The 21,644-nt window shown below is 40.2% G+C and overlaps 1 protein-coding gene and 1 long non-coding RNA gene across 9 annotated transcripts in view; one reads left to right on the top strand and one right to left on the bottom strand.

Moving 5' to 3' along the window:
- Positions 1–17,247, top strand: part of fam20b (FAM20B glycosaminoglycan xylosylkinase) — a 110,110-nt gene extending 92,863 nt beyond the window's left edge. For 6 of the 8 annotated variants that reach the window (XM_048601792.1, XM_048601791.1, XM_048601795.1 and 3 more), the window contains 3 exons: positions 2,226–2,417; positions 4,559–4,618; positions 15,220–17,127. In XM_048601792.1, coding sequence (XP_048457749.1) covers positions 2,226–2,417; positions 4,559–4,618; positions 15,220–15,454 — 487 coding nt within the window. In that variant the 3' untranslated portion in view covers positions 15,455–17,127. Of the gene's footprint in view, positions 1–2,225; positions 2,418–4,558; positions 4,619–11,357; positions 11,544–15,219 lie in introns of those variants that run through there. The other 2 variants (XM_048601788.1, XM_048601796.1) reach the window with 2 other exon arrangements.
- Positions 1–21,644, bottom strand: part of LOC125484183 — a 58,269-nt gene that overhangs the window by 19,598 nt on the left and 17,027 nt on the right. The gene's annotated exons all lie outside the window — the stretch shown is intronic.

Here is a 21,644-nt window from a genome sequence, read left to right as displayed (position 1 = left end):
TTGGCAAACTCTTGCCTGACTCTGTGTCATCACCCTTGCTAACCTTACTGGTCAAGAAACAAAGTAAATGTTTATTTTTGATGGGTATCCTTCAGGGCTACTACTTCATTCTCACTGACTCCTTTATTAGGTAATGTAGGTAATAACATTACTGTTTGTATTTGTGCTGACACAAGTACTAAGACTCACACAGACCCCCATTAAATTTAAAACTACAACTTAAAGGAAAGCTATTATCTTCCAGATACCAAAGTTTTTAAATTGGAACAGGGAAATGGACATAAGATAGCATAAGTTTCTTTTATCCAGAATAGCTGACACATACTTCTACACATAAAAAGCTATCACCCTAAACACACTTTCCCAAAGCTGGTGGGGTCACAAACAATATGTTTCAATCACATTCATAAAGTTGGAATACTTCAAGCAGGCAGTTACTACCCTATTTACAGCATCTCAGATCTCAATATAGATTTAAAATTAACCATAGATATTCATTATAGCAACATCTACTACTGTTTTCTCCGTAGGGTAGCTTCTGAATATGTGCAGTTTGAAGATAAGATAAATTTACAAGTAATTCATTACCTCAGCGATTTCATGTTTTCCTGACTCCTAGATAGCTGAGTGTTCCTTTGTTGACAGGTTTAAAAATGTTGTTGTTTCTTTTCAGGATCTTTTTTCTTTCCTCTCCCTTTGTAGCCTGTCTCTCTCTCAACCTGCTTGAAGCCTTCTTCTCTCTCCCACCATCCCGAATTTTCCATTTCCATAAGACCAGAAGAAATAGGAATAAGTGTAGGCCTCTAAAGTCTACTCAGCTTTACAATAGGATTACAACTGAAACAACATTCCTCGAGTCCACTTTCCTGTGTTTTCCTCATAACCCTCAATTCCCTGACTCATCAAGAATTTATCACAACCTTAAATATACACAAGGTCTCTGCTACACAGCTTTCTACGGCAAGGAGTTCCAAAGACTTTCACTTCTCTGAGAGAAAACGTTCTTCCTCATCTCCGTCTTATATTGGCATTCCTTTATTCTGAACTATGCCCTCTGTCCTAGACTATCCCATGAGGGGAAACACCCTCATAGTATTTACCCTGTCAAGCCCCTTAAGAATGGTTATATATTTCAATGAGATCACCTCTCAATTTTTCTAAATTCCAGTGAGTACAGTCCAAACCTGTTTAGCCTTTACTTGTAAAACAGTCCCTCCACATCAGGGATCATCCTAGCAAACTTTCTCTGAACTGCCTCCAATGAAACAATATCTTTCTTTAAATAAGGGGACCAAAATTGCTCACAGGACTCCAGAAATGGTCTGACCAGCAGCATATATAGTTGCAGTAAAACTTACCTACTGTTATACTCCAACCCCCTTGAACTAAGGCCAACATTCCATTAGCCTTGCTGATTAGCTGTTACACCTGTGTGCTAACTTTGTTTTTCACAAGTACCCCTTTGTGTTATAACTTTCTGCAATTTTTCTCTATTTCAATAATATTTTGTTTGTTCTCCCTTGCAAAATGAACAACTTTGCATTTTCCCACATTGTACTTTCAATACACTCATTGATCAAAACGTAAAGAAGGTTAGTAGGAACACAGCTGAATGAAGGATTTACTGTGAGCTGAGATCTGAGCAACATTGTATTGAATGATTTAGAGTTTATGTAAGTTAGAATTCAGGAAATCAGCAAAGGATTATATGGTAGAAATAAAGTAGGGACATACTTAGTGTTCGGATGAGGTTGAAATGGAGATGAGCAATGTTGCCAAAATGTTGATGCTGGATTTCATATGGCATTTAAGCCAGAATATGTTTTAAGAAAGCTGCCAAGATTGATTCCTCAACACCTTGTGAACAACTGGCTTGAAAGGAAATTTGAATCAGCAACTGAAATTTGCGGTTTTTGGAAGGTGTCCTTCAAACAAACTCCAGAGGGCTTATTGTACTGCAACTCCTGGGTCAATATATTTTCAAGAGAAAGTGAGAAAAGGGATAAAATTGTTTAAAAGTGTAACAGTACACACATTATATACATCAGCCCACATGTAGAGTTTATTTTTAAATTAACTTCCATTCTGCAAAATGAACTGCACTTAGAGCAATGAATAATATCTTATACTGGGTGATGCTCAGTCAGAATTAATTTTGATTTAATGGTATGTACTGTAAGTTGTTTTAAAGTAGTTGAATATTAATCTCAATGTTTTTTTTCTAGGTGGGAATATGATGAGAGTTATTGTGATGCAGTAAAGAAGACCCCTCCCTATGATTCTGGCCCTCGTCTTCTGGATATAATAGATACAGCAATTTTTGACTACCTGATCGGTAATGCAGACCGTCATCACTACGAAAGTTTTCAGGATGACGGTGGAGCAAGCATGTTAATTTTGTTGGATAATGCAAAGAGGTATATTGCAGAAACTTCACTGTACACTTCTACTTAATGGTCTAATTAGTAGAATAGCATCACAGGTGATATCTACTAACAATATATGCTAAGAATAGTTAAATTGGAAGAAACGTTTTTCTCCTTCAAATAAATCAATTGTAACAGGCCTTGTTTCATTTTGGCCTGTTTTCTTGTCAGTAAACAAATTTTAAGAAGGGTATGTTAGGACGGCATAGGTTTGTACAGTTTTAAGCTAACTGAGTTCATGAAGATAGTAATGCAAGAAAAGTTAGTGTCACATTTTTTTTATTATTAGTCTTTTATTGTTTTTGTGGTTTAGATTCTAAACTCTGTTTTCTCCTGGGTATTGGCAATAGCTTGGCTTGTCATGAACTATTGGTGATGGATACAGGCAGCCAATATTGTTTACCTGACCAACTTTGGTATTGTTATTGCAACCTTAAATGGTGGAATTTTATCTGCCTTCACTCCAGTAACCAGTTCTTTTACACTAAAATCAACACACCAACAATGTTCTTGTAAGCTGCTCACCATGTTGATAAGTTCTCATAGAATTTTGCCATGTCATTATGATCGTGATTTCTGTTTCACTGTTACATCATTTTAGTTTATTGGTTTCTCACTTCTGTGTAAGTCATGCAGTTTGTTTAATGGGATGTTTGTAATGCTTGAGAATTACAAATTTGCTAAGATTTTGTACATTATGGATCATAAAAACTGAAACTTTTAATTTATGGTAGTCACCCAAATCTTCAAGTCAGGATACAGCTGTAGCAGTATTTTTAATTGATACGGCTATCAGTATTTTACCATTAATCCAGAAAAAAAATGGATCTCATTATCCAGAATATGCACATGCACTGTTAAGTGCATGATCCAGAATTTGTGGTTTGAGTTACTGACCTCTTGCATAGGCTGCACCATAACAGAATCTCGCTGAAGGACTCTGTACTGAAAAACATTCAATGCATAAAACTGAGCACTTGCCCTGCTTATTATCTACTCCTCGTGCCTGAAAAGGTAAGACTAGTGCATTCAGTAGTAAATGGCCCTAAAAAGTTAATTAAACAAGTGTGAAGTCTCTTCAGAAATTAATGACAATGGAGGTTTGTTTTAAGATTTTAAATGTCTTTTCTCCTGTCTGTTTTTCTTCCTTTGCACGCATTAAACATGACTTATATTTCCTGGTCATCACAGCAAGGGTTCTTCAATCTAGTTGGGGAGTTTTGCTGTTGCATCGTATGTTCACACATTGCGTACGTGTCCGACAGAATGTCCATGCTATATATCATTCTGATTGGAGCAATTATGTTCTCAAAAGCCCACTGGCCAGCTGTTTGCATGAAAACATCATCACATCTTTTCTTTACTACTGCATACTTAATTCTAGTTCAAATTAATTGGATGTGAAAGTCTTGACTCTTTTGTGTTAAGTAAGCTGCCAGGGGAAACTAATATAAATAGTATCAACGTAATTTCCACTAGAAATTCAGAAGTTCAGTTATGGGGATATGGTAATGTAGAAGTGATGTCACTGAATTTACAATCCAGAGTCAAGACTAATGCTTTGGGAAAATGGATTCAAATCCTGCCATGATAACTGTGAAGTTTAAAATCACCTATTAACTTGGAATTGAAATCTAGCCACAGTAATGGTGACCATAAATTTATTATTGATTGTCAAGGAAATCCATCTCATTCAATAATACCCTTTAGGGAAAGAAATGTGCCAAGCTTACCTGTACTGCCTTCAGACCATAGCAATGTGGTTAACTCTTAAGCATCCTCAATAATGGTCTCGCAAGGCATTCAGTTCAAAGGCAATTAAGAGTAGGCATCAATAAGCATTTGTCATGAAGGAAGGAAAAAAAATCTAGCGTTCCTCAAGGAAATTAGAGGATTGTTGTCACAGGAAAATGGAAATATCACCACTGCTTGAGATGTAAAATGAGGCATGGTGCTAATGTAATCTACAGAGAGACTTACATAGCAAAATAAGTGTTTCATACTTGACATTTGAGAATTTTGATGCTTTGTATAAAATTTGAAAGTTCAATTGCCTGGCATTAATATCTGGGATAAGGAACACTTCGGCAAAAAGATTTTAAAATCATTACTGTCTTCTGTTTTGTTTCTAGTTTTGGGAATCCAAGTTTAGATGAAAGAAGTATCCTCGCAGCTGTTTATCAATGTTGCATGTAAGTGCCTAGCAGTACATAAAGCTGCAAAAAAAATTATTCCATCGGCTTAAATTATTCTGTTGTGTAATCATCCAAGCTAAAGTCAATTTTAAAAGATGAAAATAGGTGTCCGGTTGAAGTGCAAAAATCCTGTTGCATTGGTGGTAATCTCTCATTCTTATAAACAAATGTCCAAACAACATGATATATGGATACTTGTGAAGGTATGTTAACAGTGTACTTGTGCTAAATCCTTTTAAGCCTATGTTTTTTATTTGTTTTGTGGTGTTTTGAACCCATGGTGGTATGTGGATTTGTGACTCCAATCCTTTATACAGTAATATAAAATTGTCTAACAAGGAAAGCACTGTCATTCCAGGGCATATGAATGACAGAATATCAATAATGTAATGCTCCTGATGCACATTTTTTTCCTTGAAAGCTGTTTTGTAGCTTGTGTCCTTCTGTGGAATAGGTTAACAGAGTGTGAGTGATGGTTATGGCTGCGTCAGATTGTCCTGGATTAGAACTGAGATGAGGGAGAGACATTCTTTTAGCAGCTTAAATGACTCTTGCAATTTTGGTTTAAAAAAATTAGATGGACGCTTTTATTACAAAAGAAGCAATAAATTGTTGCTTCTTAAGTAAACTGATATAATCTTTATGATTTAGGTTAAGAAAACCCTTTACAAATTAATGTTGAATATCACTTCGAAGAAGCACTGAGGGTGGCAAGAGCAAAGAATAGACTCTGGGTGGGCAATTTCACAGCAGCAACTCAATAAAATGACTACTGTCTGAGTCCTGAAGGACAGACTGGGCCTCTCGCAAGTGATGAGTGAACTAACACATGGGGAAAATCTACTTGGGTCACATTCTTGTCAATATATCTGTCACAGGTATACCATACCATAGTGACCACTGCACAGTCAAGTGGGTATGAAGTCTGGTCTTCACGTGTAGAACACCCTCCATGGTTTTGTGTGGCATTACCACCGTTAAATGGGATGCAGAATGGCTCTAGCAGGTGAAAATGGGATACCTATGAGATATTGTCACCTGTCGGTAGCAGAATTGTTTTCAACCACAATCTGTAACCTCCTGGTCTGGCATATCATTTACCATTGCCATCAAGCCTGGGGGATCAACCCTGGTTAAATAAAGAGTGGAAGATAGCAGCACTGGCATACCTAAAAATAAACCATCTACTTGCTGAAGCTACAGCTGTATGCATGCTAAGCTGCAAATGCAGCATACTCTTGCCAGAGCTAAGCGATCCATAATTAACAGATATAATCAAAGCTTTGCAATGCTGCCACATTCAGTTATGGTTGGCAAGTAAACAATTTATGAAAGGAATTGGTTCCTTGAAAATTCATCTCCTTAATGGTTGTTGAACCCAACAATAATTCAACAGATAAGGCTGAAGCATTTGCAATCACCTTCAGCCAGAACATCATGTGGATGATTCATTTCTGCCTCCTCCTGAGGTCCCCACCAGTGCAGTGTTTGCCATGTACAATACAAGTTTGTCCAACCTCTCCTTATAGCTAATACACTCCAATCCAGACAATATTCTAGTAAACCTCTTTTGCATCCTCTCCAATGTCTCCATATCGTTACTATACTATGGTAGAACTCAGGAATGTGGGTTGTGAGGAGGATGCAAAGAGGTTTCTTGGGAATTTAGACAGGCTGAGTGAGTGGACAAAAGTATGGCTGATGGAAATAATATGGATGAGTGTGTGGTCATCCATTTGGGTAGGAGCAACAAAGGTATTTCTCCAATGGTGAAAAAATTGGTAAGTGTGGATATCCAAAAGGACCTAGATGATGATGATCATCAATTACCGAAAGATGCTTTCAGGAAGCAATTCGGAAGGCAAAACAGTATGTTAGCCTTTGTTGCAGAAAGATTTGAGTACAGAAATAAAATGTCATGCTTCAATTGTATAGAACACTGATGAGACCACACCTGGAATAGTGCATGAAGTTAAGACCATAAGACATAGGAGCAGAAGTTAGGCCATTCAGCCCATCGAGGCTGCTCTGCCATTCAATCATGGCTGATAAATTTCTCATATCCATTCTCCAGCTTTCTCCCCGTAACTCTTGATCCCCTTGACAATCAAGAACCTATCTATCTCCATCTTAAAGGTATTCAGTGACCTGGCCTTCACAGCCTTCTGTGGCAGTGAATTCCATAGATTCGCCACTCCCCGGGTGAAGAAGTTTCTCCTTATCTCTGTTCTGAAAGGTCTTCCCTTTACTCTAAGGCTGTGCCCTTGGGTCTTGGAAACATCTTCCCAACATCCACTCTGTCCAGGCCATTCAGTATTCTGTAAGTTTCAATTAGATCCCCCCTCATCCTTCTAAACTCCATCGAGTATAGACCCAGAGTCCTCAAACGTTCCTCATATGTTAAGCTTTTCATTCCTGGGACCATTCTCGTAAGCCTCCTCTGAACCTGCTCTAGGGCCAGTACATCTTTCCTGAGATATGGGGCCCTTGACTAAGGGAGGACATACTTATTATAGAGGAATGCGTGGAAGTTCACCAGTCTGATTCCTAGGATGGTGGGACTTTGCTATTAGAAGAGATTGAGGAAACTGGCCTGTATTCTCTGCAGTTTAGCAGAATGAGAAGAAATTTATACAATTCTTAAAGGGATAGACAGAGTTGATAGAGAAAGGAAGTTTCCCTGGCTGTGGGGTCTACAATCAGGAGACACTGTCTCAGAATAAAAGATAAGCCATTTAGAATTGAGATGAGGAGAAACTTCTTGATCAGAGGATGGTGAATCTTTGGAATGCTTTACCCAGAGACAGTTGGGAAACTCGGTCAACAAATTAGTATTAGGACAGAAATTTGTGAATTTCTAGTTAGTAATGGCATCTGTCTTATGGGGATAGTACAGGTAGATCATCAACCATGATCTGAAATAACAGAGCAGCCTTGAGGACCTGAATGGCTGGCTCCTAGATTCTTCTGTATATAGGAGGTTAAGATACAAGCTAAGGGCTCAAGGAGTTTGTGTGATAAATGAGCAGATATTGAGAATTGGTTAATAGATCAGCAGAGAGTAGGGATAATTGGGGCATTTTCAAGTTGGCAGGCTGTGACGAGAGGAGTGCTGCAGAGATGAAGGCTGGTGCTTCAGCTATTTATAATCTTGATTAATCAAGAGACAAAGTCATGTATCTTAAGTTTTCTGATGGTACAAAGCTAGATGAAAATGCAAGTTGTTAGGAAAACACAAAGAGTCTGCAAAGGGATAGTAAAAGGTTAATCAAGTGTACAGCAAAATTGTAGATGAAAAGTAATATAGTGATGTGTGAAATTATTTATTTTGATTGTAAGAACATATAAAAATAGAAAATTTTAAAAACCTTGTTACAACTGAGATTTATGATGTTTTGGGACTGTCAATTCAGGGTTATTTGAAGGGGATCATGTGACCTTTTCTGAAGTCTGCCTGACAACCCATTAAAGGAAGGCCAAATTGATTTTACAATAAGTTCTCAGAAGTTGTGCCTACATTCCTGAAAATTACAACTTGAAATAAAACAACTTTAAATGAACCATAGGTTCTCGTAGAAATCAATGTTAAAATCAGAGTTGGGTTCTTATAAATTTTTTTGCCTGGAATAAGATAAAGTTAAAATACAATACAATGCATGTACAGCACTGTGGATTCCTAGTTGAAATAACCTGAAAACTGAAATACATCATGAAATAATAAAAAATGAATACATGACGACAGTACTGAATAACCCCTGTCCAGTACTTGAAAAGATGTTTTTAAAACATTCATTATTTAGATTGATGAGGATCCATCTAGTGGCAGAGTTTAGTCAGTGCCAGTGGTTAGGGGGAGAAAAATGAAGAATGCAACAGTTTCTTAAGTTACTGAATTGAATATTGCAGCAGGCCCAGGTCAGAAATGTTAGCTTGAGAGCGAGGTGGCTTATTGGGAGGTCAAGGTTGTTTATGTGGACAGAGCCAAATTGTTCCCCAAAGCAGTCACCAGCCTGCGTTTGGTATTGCCAAAGTAGATTCCGTTGTTAACAGCAAATGCAGTGGCCTAGATTGAAAGATGTACCAGTCAAACACTGCTTCACTTGGAAAGTGTGTGTGGGGCCTTGGGCATGTGAGGAAGTGAATTGGCAAGTGTTATACCTTTTGCAATTATATGAGAAGGTGCCATGGGGAGTGATGGAGGAAGGGCTGGAAATCATGGGGAATGGTCTGTTGAATGCTGACAGTGGAGAGTAAGAGAAAATTTGTTTGGTGCTGGCATCATGCTAAATGTAGCAGAAATGGCAAAGGATGATCCTTTGAATGTGAAGACTAGTGAGGTGGGAAGCAAGGACAAGTGGGACACTATTGTTGCTGTGGGAAAGAAGGGGTGAGGGCAGACGTGTGGGAGATGGGTCATAAACGCTGAAGACCCTGTAAATCACATTTGGTGGGTTGGGGGAGAGCCTTAGTTGAGGAACAAGTAGGTCATATTGGAAGCAGACCTGTTAAAGGTGGTATCCTCAGAACAGCTGCAATGGAGAAACTGGGAGAATTGCATGGAATCCTTGAAGGAAGTAAGTGTAGGTGAGGTAACTGTGGGAGTCATGGGCTTGTAATAGATATTGGTGGATAACCTCTGCTCAGAAGTGGAAACAATGAAGTCAAGGAAGGAAAAGGAGGAGGAGTTGGAGACGGACCAGCTGAAGGTGAAAGACAGGGAAGAATGAAATTGTAACCAAAACTAATGAAATTGTAACCAAAACTGATGAATTTTTCCAATTCCAGACGAGAGTAGCACCCAAGACGACATCAATGTGTTGGAGAAAGATTTGTGGGTGGGGTCCCCATGGTCTCACCTCCTACTTGGAGAAAATCAGATGATTTAAAGGAGAAGCTGTTCAAAGTGAAAATGAGTTCAGCCAAGTGAAAGAGGGTGGTGGTGGATGGAGATTTTAGAGGTTCCTTTTCAAGGGAGAAGGGGAGAACCTTCTGCCCATCCATGATGAAGAGGCGGCAGCTAGGACCAGGAAACTGGAAATTGTGGAACTAACAAAGTGTCTGTAGGGAGGAGGTATAGAGTCAGGACAGAAAGAAATAAGTTCAGTGGGGCAGGAACAGGCTTAATTGATGATCTGTTTGTGGATTTTGGGAAGTTAGTAGAAGGCTGTGCGGGTTGGGGAAACTGAGGTGTGAAGTTGTGGAAGGGAGCTCTCTGGAGAAGATGAGGTCCATGACAGTCCTTGAAATAACGGCTTGATATTCACTGGTTGAGTTATTGATCCACTGGCGAATAGGAAGAACTGACTGAGAAATGGCATTCATCTTGTCAGGTAGAGGTCTGTACACCAGACAACAACCACACTTGTCTTATTGGCAAGTTTGATAACAAGATCAGGGTTGAACTTGAGGAAATGGAGTGCAATTTCAGACGGATACAGGTTAGAGTGGCGAGAACAGCAGAGAAATTAAAACAATCAGTGTCATGTCAGGCATTCTCAATGAAGAGATCAAGTGTTGACAAAAGACCAAAGTGAGGTGGAGGGGGGTGAAAAGGTCTGCGCCAGGGAGAGGTGCACTTCTGTCTGAAGAAGTGAAGAAGGTGGAAGTAGTTCAGCGTCGTGTCATGCCCATAATTCATTGAAGTGGAAGCATAAAGCCAAGTCTTTCGCCGAGTACAGATTGTTCAGCATCAAGTGGGGAGGAGGCATAGGGTGTGGTGAATAAATGGCAAGAGGTGAGATGGAGTCAGAGGGAAGGGAAGGGGAAGAAGTATCCTGAAGCGCATCAGTATCCTCGAGTGTTTGGAGCTTGAGTTCCTTGACAATATTTAGAAGACATTTGGCTAGGTACATGAATAGGAAAGGTTTTGGGTGATATGGGCCAAATATGGGTAAATGGGACTAGTTCAGTTTAAAAAAAACCTGGTCAGCTTGGACTGAACGTTCTGTTTCCATGCTATATGACTCTGTATCCGCTGAGATACAGTTGACATTCATGACCTGAAAAGAAGACAAAAGTTTCTGCCAATAGATAGTGACTGGGGGAGGAGGAGGAAGCAAGGCAGTTTTTAAAAAAGTGACATTAAAATGGGATGGTGTTAAGCATGACAACTTAAAGCAAGGACTTATCAGTAGTGAGAACATGCAAAGTATTCACACTTTTGCTTTTGTAAATACCAAGAGACATACTGTGAGTCTTCCAAGTGCCAGGAATACGTTTAAATTGTCAGGTTGTGAAGGGGTACTTTGAACTGTGCATTTGATTCCAGGATAGGACAGAAGGCTGGGTCAAAATCCTTAAACTCCCTCCCTTAATGACATTGTGGGTCTACCAACATCAAATAGACTGCAGCAGTTCCAAAAGGCAGCTCTCTACCACCATCTCAAAAACAACCAGGGATGGGCAATAATTGCTGGCACAGCCAATGACATTCTCACTACCCATGAATTAATAAAAGTAGTTGAGGTCTCATGGCTAGCTGATCAGCATTTCTACCTGGTTACAATGCTTATGTGATTCATCTTGGTAAGTGGCTTTGAAATGAGGTTGCAGATTTTCTGAAAATAATGCAATGTTATAGACAGTCTACGAGGGAGAGAAGGTAGTTAGAGAGTAAAAGTCTTTAAAACAGCATCATGATGAAATACATGTGGAATATTTTGATTCAAAACGCCAAATTCATGCTGAATAAAAATCATCTAACTTGCGTTAGAGGGAGGATCTCCATTTATTTCAGCTTGAAGGGCAGTTCTGGAGTTACAGACAACCAAATTGTGAAAGGAAAATGAGAAGTAAGCCCTCAGGAACTAAGAATTATTGTGGACTGATTCTGGCAGACTTGAATGTCTACTTTGTAAGGTATATCTTTTGTGTGCTTTTTTTTTTGTTGTGCTAAAAATAAGTAAGGGGGAAATATTTTGTCTTTGGTTTCAAGTATAAATTTCTTATGTTCAGTCAGTATATATAGTAAATATCTTCAGTAAATGTCATTCTTTCAGGTGAAATATTCAAATTTCTTGTTATTAATCGGTTTTCTTGAGGGTTGTAAAAGTGTGAAACCTATAAATGTTGATGTTCAGAGAGACTTGAGTGCACTCATACAAGGAACATATGTTAGTTAGCATGCAGATACAGCAAACAGTATCCAAGCCTTCATTGCAAGTGAACTGGAGTGCAAGAATACCAAAATATTCCATCAATTTTATGTGGCTTTGGTGAGACCACATCTAGAATGCTGTGTGCCATTTTAGCTTCATATTGACAGGAGGATAAGCTTAGTACAATGAAGATTCATTGGATTTGTCCACACAATGAGAGGGCTGGACCATAAAAGAAACTGCCTAAACTGAGCCTATATTCCTGAAATTTATTAGAATGAGATGTGATCTCGTTGAAACATTCAAGATTGAAGATGGTTGATGGGTACATAATTGCAGTTATTTCCTGTGACTGGGTAATCAAGAACAAGGGACACACTTTCAGGATAGGGAGCCGATCATTTAAAACATGAGATGAGAAGTTTCTTTACTCACGTGGTTGTGAATCTTTGGAATCCTCTACCCCAGAGGATTGTACATGTTTCATCATTGAATATATTTGAGGGTTGAGATAGGCAGATTTTTGATCTCTCTCTCATAATTGAAATATGGCAAATGAGCAAGAAAGTGGAATTAATGCCTAAGATTTACTATGATCATCTTAACAGTAGAACAAAACTTACAGGCCATGACTTTGAAATTAAGACCTAATTTAATGGCATGAAACCATTGTCAACTCTCATGAAAACTTACCTAATTCACTAATGGTCTACAGGGAAGGAAATCTCCCATCTTTACCAGGTCAGGCCTACATGTGACTCCGTCACATGACTACTGAACAAGCGGATCATTTCCTAAAGGACATAGCTATTAAATGGGGATTGTAGCACGTGGTGAGAGAACCAACAAGAGGAAAAATTCCTTCTTGACTGTATCCTCAACCTACACACCTCTATGACTGTAGTGGTAAGCATGACCATCACACATTCATAATGGAGATCAAGTTTCATCTTCACAATGGAGGGTACCTTCAATGTGCCATGTGGCAGTCCTCCTGTGCTAAATGGGACAGAATTCGACTAGCTCTAGTAACTCAACTTTGAGCATGTGTGAGAGACAGAGGGTCCTCAGCAACAGCAGCACAATTGCATTCATTCACAAACTATAGCATCATTGCCCAGCATTTTTCTTACCATTACTATAAAGCTGGTAGATCAACATAGTTAGTCAAAAAGTATAGATGGGCATGCTAAGAGCAGCATCAGGCATATCTAAAAATGAGGCATCAGCCTGATGAAACTACACCACAGGACAATTTGCATCTCAAATGAAAACATGCAGTGGTCCAGGCAAAATGGTCCCACAACTGACCAATCAGATCTAGGTTCTGCAGACCTGTTGCATCCAGTTGTGAAAGATGGTGGGCAATTAAATAATGAATAGGAGGTACAGTCTGCACAGATATTCCCATCCTTAATGATAGGGAAGCCCAGCACACACAAGAGTAGGCTGAAGCATTTGCATCTCTCTTCAGCGAGTGGATGATCCATGTGATATCAAGAAGTGACTGAAGGCACAGGATACTGAAAAGCCTATTGTCCCTGATAATATTTCAGCAGTAGTACTACAGACTTATGTTCCAAAATTAGCTGCAGCCCAAGTCAAACTGTTCCAGTAATGCTACAACAGTGGCATTTATGTGAAAAAGAATGCCATGTCACATTTTGTATTCAAATAGGATGGAAATGGACTGAACTGGATTGTTCTATCAGTCTACACTCAACACTCAACCCTCAACCATCGGTAGAGTGATGGAAGAGGGTGTTGACAGTGCTATCAAATGGCACTTTATAGAATCTCAGAATTGTTATGGTGTTAAAGGAGACCATTTGACCTTTTAGGTCTGCATAAGCTCTCTGAGCCTTTACCTTTATAACCCTACACATTTCTATTTAAATAATCATCCAGTACCCTCTTGAATGGCTCAACTGAACCTGCCTACACCACACGTGCAGGCAGTGAAATTCATTCAGTATCTACTTGCTGTGTGATGAGTTTTTTTTCCTTATCTTGTATTTTTTCTTTTGCAAAACATCAAAATTGTGCCCTCTGGTTCTCTATCCGTTTATGAGTGGGAAGTTTCTCCCTGTCCACAGTCTTGGAGACAGTCATGATTTTGAAAACTTATAGCAAATCTCCTTTCCAAGGAAAGCAATACCAGTTTCTCTAAGCTTTTCTTATAACTGTAATGTCTCATTCCTGGAACCATCATAGTAAACAGATGAAAAAGAATACCTTGGACACATACTCAGTTTGGGTTCCACCAGGACCATATGGCTCCTGACCTCACTACCACCTTGGTCCAAACATGGATGAAAGAGCTGAGCTTCAGAGGTGAGGTGAGAACGACTGCCCTTGACACCAAGAGTAACCTGGCTGCTGGTTGGAGTCATGCCTCATACAGAATCAAGATGGCTGTGGTTTTGTCGGTCAGTCATCTCAGCAGGATTTCCTCAGGGTAGTGTCCTAGGCACAACCATCTTCCACCACCATGCATGAATCCTCAAATACTAAAATACCCTTTGTTGGTTTGGAACAGTTTTGACAATGTTCCTGCTCAGACTGCTAAGTAACAGGTAACATTACATCATACAATTGCCAGGGAATGACCATCTCCACTGAGAGACTCCAATCATAATCTAATGACTCACCACGGCCAGTATCCTGGGGAGAAATAGAATTGGATGAGCCATGTAAGTATTGTGGCTAGGAACCCACCACCCACTTCCTAATGTTTCTCCACTAGCTAGAATGCATGTGTAATAGAATACTCTCCACTTGCCTGAAAGGGTGCAGCTTCAGCAACACTCAAAGCTCCACCATCCAGGACAAAGAACTGTCTGATTTGCACCCCCATCTACCACCTCCAACATTACCTCCATTGTGGACACACAGCAGCCATGATGTGTACCATCTTCAAGATGCACTGCTATAACTCAGCAAGGCTCTTTGGGCACCATCCAAACCCCTGATCTCTACCACCAAGATAGGCAATGGTAGCAGATGAATGGGAATACTATCACCTGCAAGTTTCTCTTCATCATCCTGACTCGGAACTGTATTACCATCCCTGTCACTGGGTAAAACGCTGGGAATTCCTTTCCTAACAGCACTGTGGGCATCCCTACACCCTAAGGTCTGCAATTCCAGAAGGCTGCTCACCACCACTTCGAGGGCAGTTAAAGGGGTGTGAAATAAATACTGGCCTAGCCAGTTGTTCCCATGTATTATGAACAAATTTTGAAAATCAGTTATTTTTTTGTTCCTGCATTGAAGTTTACTGCTTATATGCCATGTACAAAACATTTATTGTTTGCAATATCTTTATAGAACAAACAATTCCAGTTAGTGAATTTCCAGTGATGCTTTTGTTATAGGCATGTTACAGTTCAGTTGAACTCATATTTCTGCAGCCTTATGCTTATTGCTTACTATAAAGATATTGGAGTTTTCACTTTGTCTTGTTTTGACCTAGTTTCTATACAAACTTTCTTTTTATAGTATTAGAGTATCCACCTGGAATAGGTTAAACTACCTAAAGAATGGAGTTCTGAGTACTACTATGCGGACTGCCATGTCACATGACCCCATAACCCCAGTTTTGACAGATGCACATTTGGAGGCCATGGACCGACGGCTGATGGGTGTCATAGCAACTATCAAGCAGTGCATTGAGCAATTTGGGACAGACAGTGTATTGGTGGAAGACAGAATGAAACTATCTCACTTGAAATAAGGCATTTGAACTGGAAATCAAATAAAACTGCTGTTCTGCAAGTGTCAAAAATAGACAGTTGTAAATGATACACAGTATGGAATACAAACTGAAGGAATTTTAAGAAAATGTTTCAATAAATTATTTGGAAAGATAGGCTTGTTCCTAGGAGAGGTGATGAAATGTCAGTTGGCCCAACTGAATTCTGCATTGACGCAGGTGAGCATAAACAGAGGCAATAAAATTGCTTTCTAAAGTAATGCTTTCATTTGATCTTTATTGTAACTGTAGGCATGTTTTTCATCTTTCATGTTTTGTCAAAGAAGACCAACTTGTTTTAAGCATCCTAAAGAAAGGTCATAAATCTCTGCTTTTCTAACAGCTGTTACCTCAGTGAGCGAAAGGTTAAGTACATTTTTTGATCTTTACATTGCCAAATAATGAAATCCAGAATATTCTCCAGCTAGACATCTCTTTTACTTTACATGCCTGCCTCAGTTACATACAATCTGCTATATGGACAAATTACAAAACCCACTAATGTAAGTCCTGTCTTACTGTTTTCTCATCAGAAATTTTGAAATGTTTAAAAACTTGCCTATGGGACACAGTAATGGTATTACTACAATGCAAATTAGATGGAAGGAGGCAAGAATCTGAAATAAAAGCCCTCGATTTCTGTAAATTCAAAATGTATTACATGTTTAAACTGCAACATAAAATTGTAGTTAAACTACAGAACTTAATATTTATTTTCTTACTTTGTTGAGCATTTAAAACTATCTAACTGCTGGGCTGGAAGTAAAAGGTACCTTTTTGTAATAATATTGCTCAATAAAACTTATCCTATTATTAGAGTGCAAATAGTGAACTTCAAACCATAGTTCATACAAGTGTTGCAATGTTCAGTTTTCGGTCAAACCTTTGAGCAATGTGTGGTTGTGGGGAAGGGAGATATAGCTGGTACTATACAACAATGAAGCTTGGGACCAACTGAACAGTTAACATTCCACAGTTGAGACAGTCCTGAAGAGCTTGGATTTGAAAGTGTTGTGAACTTGTACATTTTTTGCTGTTTTCAGTGCTATGTATTTAAAGTGGAACTTGCTTAAAAGGTAACAGAACAGAATTGTTTATTGATTAGGCATTGGGGTTGCTAGCTTTATACTGTGCCATGTTTGAGCTGTTGGTTTACTATTTGACATTGTGTGCACTAAACATGTTTGCAGGATACCCAAACCTAGCAATGGAACTTTTCAAAACTGATGGGCACTGGCAGTTCTCTGATCCATCAGATTGGTTGGATGTTTACAATGATTCTTGCACAGCAGGAGGACTCGGACTGTTTAAATCAATGATTCAAACTTTAGCAATGGAAATCTTTTCTGAAATATCAAATAATAAAGTGGTATGTAAATAATTATATAAATTATTTGTTTGGAGTAGACTTGAGCTATTGCTTACATGTATCTATTATAAATGGAAGATTACTCCATATTTTAGTGGAGAAGATGGCTGGTGCTGTGGTTCACATTCTCTGGTAATCCACCATTTTGAAAATAATGTTCTGATCACCTCCAATGCAAATAAATTATTTAAGCAATGTGTATGATAACACCTTCTATTTTAATAATAAAAACATCAAAGCACAGCTTCAACAAATTTGCATTTTATCAGTGTGTTATAAAATTTAAGTCTCTATTAAAGGCCAACAGTCAATAATGTTTTTTGTCATTTACTTTCATGTTAGAGCATTTGTGCCCTGAACGTAAAATGGTTAATTTTAATGTCACATAAAGCATGATTATTCCCTGTAGAGAATGTAGGCGGTTATGTTTACCAATTTAGTCTTAATGCACCTCTGTAGCTTACTTTTCTTGCATGCTGTTTCCCCTCACCATGACAATGCAGTTAACCCAGCTACAGTTGTCAACTTCATTTCATCTAGTGATCTCCCTCACCACTGCCTCCAAGCTGATTGACCCCAGCCCCACACAGCTCGATTCTACCACCGTACCAAAATTCACAAACAGCACTGCCTGGCAGACCTATTGTTTCTGTCTGCTCCTGCCCCACAGCACTCTCTCTTCCTACCTTAACTCAGTCTTTTCTTCCCTGATGCAGTCTCTGGTCTCTGCCCACTTAGAACTGCGATTCCAGTTTGCAGGCTCCAGCTGTCTCCTCTTTACCATGCATGTGCAATCTCTTTACATATCCATCCCCCACCAGAATGGTCTCGGGGCTCTGTGTCTTCCTGGAACAAAGGCCTGAACTGTCTCCATCCACCATCAGCCTCCTCCGCCTGGCCGAGCTCATCCTCACCTTGAACAACTTTTCTTTTAACTCCCCTCATTTTCTTCGGAGGGGTGGCCATGGGTACGTACATAGGCCCCTGTTGTTATGCATGTCTCTTTGTCCCCACCCATAACTCTTTCCCCCGGTATAGTGATATCATCAGTGCTGCCTCCCTTTCTCATGTGGAATTGGAAAATTTTCTTGATTTTGCTTCCAATTTTCACCCTGCTCTCACCTTCACCTGATCCATCTGACTCCTCCCTTCTTTGACATCTGTTTCCATTTCTGGGGATAGACTGGTCACCAATATCTACTATAAACCCACCAATGCCCACAATTACCTGGACTACAATTCCTTGCGCCCTGCTTCATGTAAAGACTAGTCCATTTTCCGAGTTCTTCCGTCTCTGTCGCATTTGTTCTGATGATGCCAACTTTGACAAGGGAGGCTTCGAAATGTCCACCTTCTTCAACCGAGCATTCCCCAGCACAGGGCCCTCTGCCGGCTCTGACCCATCTCTAGCACTTCAGCCCTCATTCCCCCCCCCCCCTCTTCCCTTCCCCAGCAGTGATATGGTCCCCCTTGTCTTCACCTATCATCCCACCAGCATCCACATCCAGAGGATCATTAGCCACCATTTTCAGCGAGATGCCACTACCAGACACACATTCTCCTTCCCTCCCTTGTCAGCCTGCCACAGGGACTGTTCCCTCTGGGACACCCTGGTCCACTCTTCTTTCATTCCCAACCTCACAGACACGTGTGGTTGCAACCACAGGTGTAACACCTGTCTGTTTACTTCCTCAGTGTCCAAGGGCCCAAACATACCATCCAGTGAAGCAGCGCTTTACCTGCACTTCACACAATCTAGTCTACTGCATTTGCTGCAGTCTCTATGTTGGAGAAAAAGTGTAGACATGCATTCTGTTCACAATAAAAGACCCTGAGCTACTAGCTGCACTTTATTACTCCACTGTGTTCCCTGGCCAACATCTCTATCTCAGGCTTCCTGCAGTGCTCCAATGAAACTCAGTGCAGGCTGAAAGAACAGCACTTCATTTTCTGCCTGGGGACGCTGCAGCTTTCTGGACTCCAGATAGAGTTCAGTAACTTTAGGACCTGAGCTCTCCCCTGTCCTTACCCCTAACCCCACAACCTGGCCTTGTTATCACATAGTCTGCTGTTACACCACCCACTATTAGCCACTAACAGTCCCCATTAACAGCTGTTCATCCTTCTGGCCCAATCATTATCCCCACTCCTTTGTTCAACTGCTCTTCTCTTTCTTTGGGCTCTATCCCCACCTATCATTTACTCTTTACCCCCTTCTGCCTATACACTGACATCTTCCTGGCTACCATCAGTTCTGAGGAAGGGTCACTTGACCCAAAATGTTAACTGATTCTTTCCACAAATCCTGCCAGACCTGCTGAGCTTTTCCTGCAATTTCTTTTTTTGTCAGTTAATGAGAATATGCCTTTTAATTTATTTTGTGAATGAGCTGGAGCAGCAAGATACTGAAGGAATATGGGAAATGAGAGTTTGTCCATATGAGATTCTCAAATAACAAATCTGACCTCAATTCTTCATTTGCAGCCTTCCCTATGGGAGTAATTTTTGTTGTCAGCTTAAGCTGACTCTTTATTGCCAGAGTTCTAACCACTAGCAATGAGCCATTCCCTGTCATTCTAAAGGGCACATAATTGTTTTACTTTTAGATATAGTATGTTTCTTTATTTCCTGTTTACCTTGTATTCAGAAAAATACTGACACTGGAGGAGGTCCAGGATGGACATGTCGCTCAGGGAGTGGGAGGGGGAGTTGAAATGGTTCACGACCGGAAGGTGTTGTCATTTGTTGCGAACAAAGCGCAGGTGCTTGCTTTGTAGAGTCATTGTGACACTGGAGGTGGTCCATCCTGGGCCTCCTCCAGTGTCACAATGATGCCACCTGGAAACTGGAGGAGCAGCACCTCATTCTGCCTTGGGAGCCTACAACCCAATGGTCTCAATGTGGACTTTACCAGTTTCAAAATCTCCCCATCCCCAGCCACATCCAATGACCAACCCTCCCTCTCAGTCCCGCTGACGCAACCTGTCCATCTTCTCTCCCACCTCACAGACCTATCGCCATCCTACCTACCTTCCGCAGCTCACCCCTCCTCTATTTATTTCAGAGCTCCCTTCCCCCTTCCCCCTCCCCAAAACGTCAACTTCCTTGCTCCTCTGATGCTGCCTGCCCTGCTGTGCTGCTCCTGCTCCACACTGTGATCTCTGACCACAGCATAGGCAGTTCTTACTATCTCAGGGCAGATGACTGTGGTGTCAGTGATCATGATTCTGTTAGTTTTAAAATAGTGATGGAAAGGATAGACCGGATTTAAAAGTTAATGTTCTAAATTGGAGGAAGGCCAATTTTGATGGAATTAGGCAAGAACTTTCAAAATTTGATTGGGGGCAGCTGGAAAATGAGAAACCTTCAAAAATGAGATAACAAAAGTCCAGAGACAGTATGTTCCTGTTATAGTTGAAGGGCAAAGTTGGTAGGTGTAGGGAATGCTGGATGACTAGAGAAATGGAGGTTTTGGTCAAGAACAAGAAGGAAGCATATAAACAGCAGAAATCGAGTGATTCCCTAGAAGAGTATAAAGGCAGGAGGTGTATACTTAAGAGGGAAATCAGAAGGGTAAAAAGGGGACATGAGATAGCTTTGGTAAATAGGGTTAAGGAGAATCCAAAGGGATTCTACAAATACATTAAGGACAAAAGGGTAACTAGGGAGAGAGTAGGGCCACTTAAAAATCAGCAAGGTCACCTATTTGTGGAACCACAGGAGAAGGGGCGGGGGATACTGAACGAGTATTTTGCATCAGTGTTTACTGTAGAGAAGGATATTGAAGATAGAGAACATGGGGAAATAAATAATAACATCTTGAAAAAAGTACACATTACAGAAGAGATGGTGCTGGACGTCTTAAAACACAATGGTGAATAAATGCCCAGGATCTGATCAGGTATACCCTAGAACTCTCTGGGAAGCTCAGGAAGTGATTACTTGGCCCCTTGCTAAGATATTTTTATCACTGATAGTCACAGGTTAGTGCTGGAAGATTGCAGGTTGGCTAATGCGGTGCCACTATTTAAGAAAGATAGTAAGGAAAAGCCGAGGAACTATAGATTGGTGAGCCTGACACTGGTGGTGAACAAATTGTTGGAAGGAATCCTGAGGGCCAGGATTTACATGTATTTGGAAAAGCAAGGACCGATTAGGGATGGTCAGCATGGCTTTGTGCATGGGAAATATGTCTCACTAGCTTAACTTAGTTTTTTGAAGAAATATCGAAGAGGATTAATGAGGGCAAAGCAGTGAAGGTGATCTATATGGACTTCAGTAAGGAGTTTGACAAGGTTCCTCATGGTAGACTAGTTAGCAAGGTTAGATCTCCCAGAATCGAGGGAGAACTGTCTCAAAAGGTAGAAGACAGAGTGGCACTGGAGAGTTGCTTTTCAGACTGGTGGCTTTTGACCAGTGATGTGCCACAAGGATCAGTGCTGGGTCTACTGCTTCGCATCATTTATTTAAATGATTTGGATGTGAACATGGGAGGGATGGTTAGTAAGTTTGCAGATGATTTACCTGCATTTTGGGTCCGTAGCTTCCTGTGACCAGGTATTTTAATGTTCATCCAAATTCTGCTTAGCTGTTGAGAATACCTGTCTCCACCACTCAGGCAGTACAGTCCATGTTTATACCATGCTCTGGCTGAAAATCTTTTTGCTCAAATCCTCTGTAAATCACCTACTTCTTACCTTAAATTTGTGCCCACTGGTCTTAGACATATCTGCCATGGGGAAAAGATTCTCATGATCTATGCTGTCTGTGCCTCTCAATTTTATATTCCTCAATCAGATACGC

This window comes from Rhincodon typus, chromosome 10 (genome assembly GCF_021869965.1).
Source record: "Rhincodon typus isolate 14 chromosome 10, sRhiTyp1.1, whole genome shotgun sequence".
NCBI classification, from domain to species: Eukaryota; Metazoa; Chordata; class Chondrichthyes; order Orectolobiformes; family Rhincodontidae; genus Rhincodon; species Rhincodon typus.
Note: the sequence above shows the minus strand (reverse complement) of the source record. Positions and strands in the feature narration are given on the sequence as shown.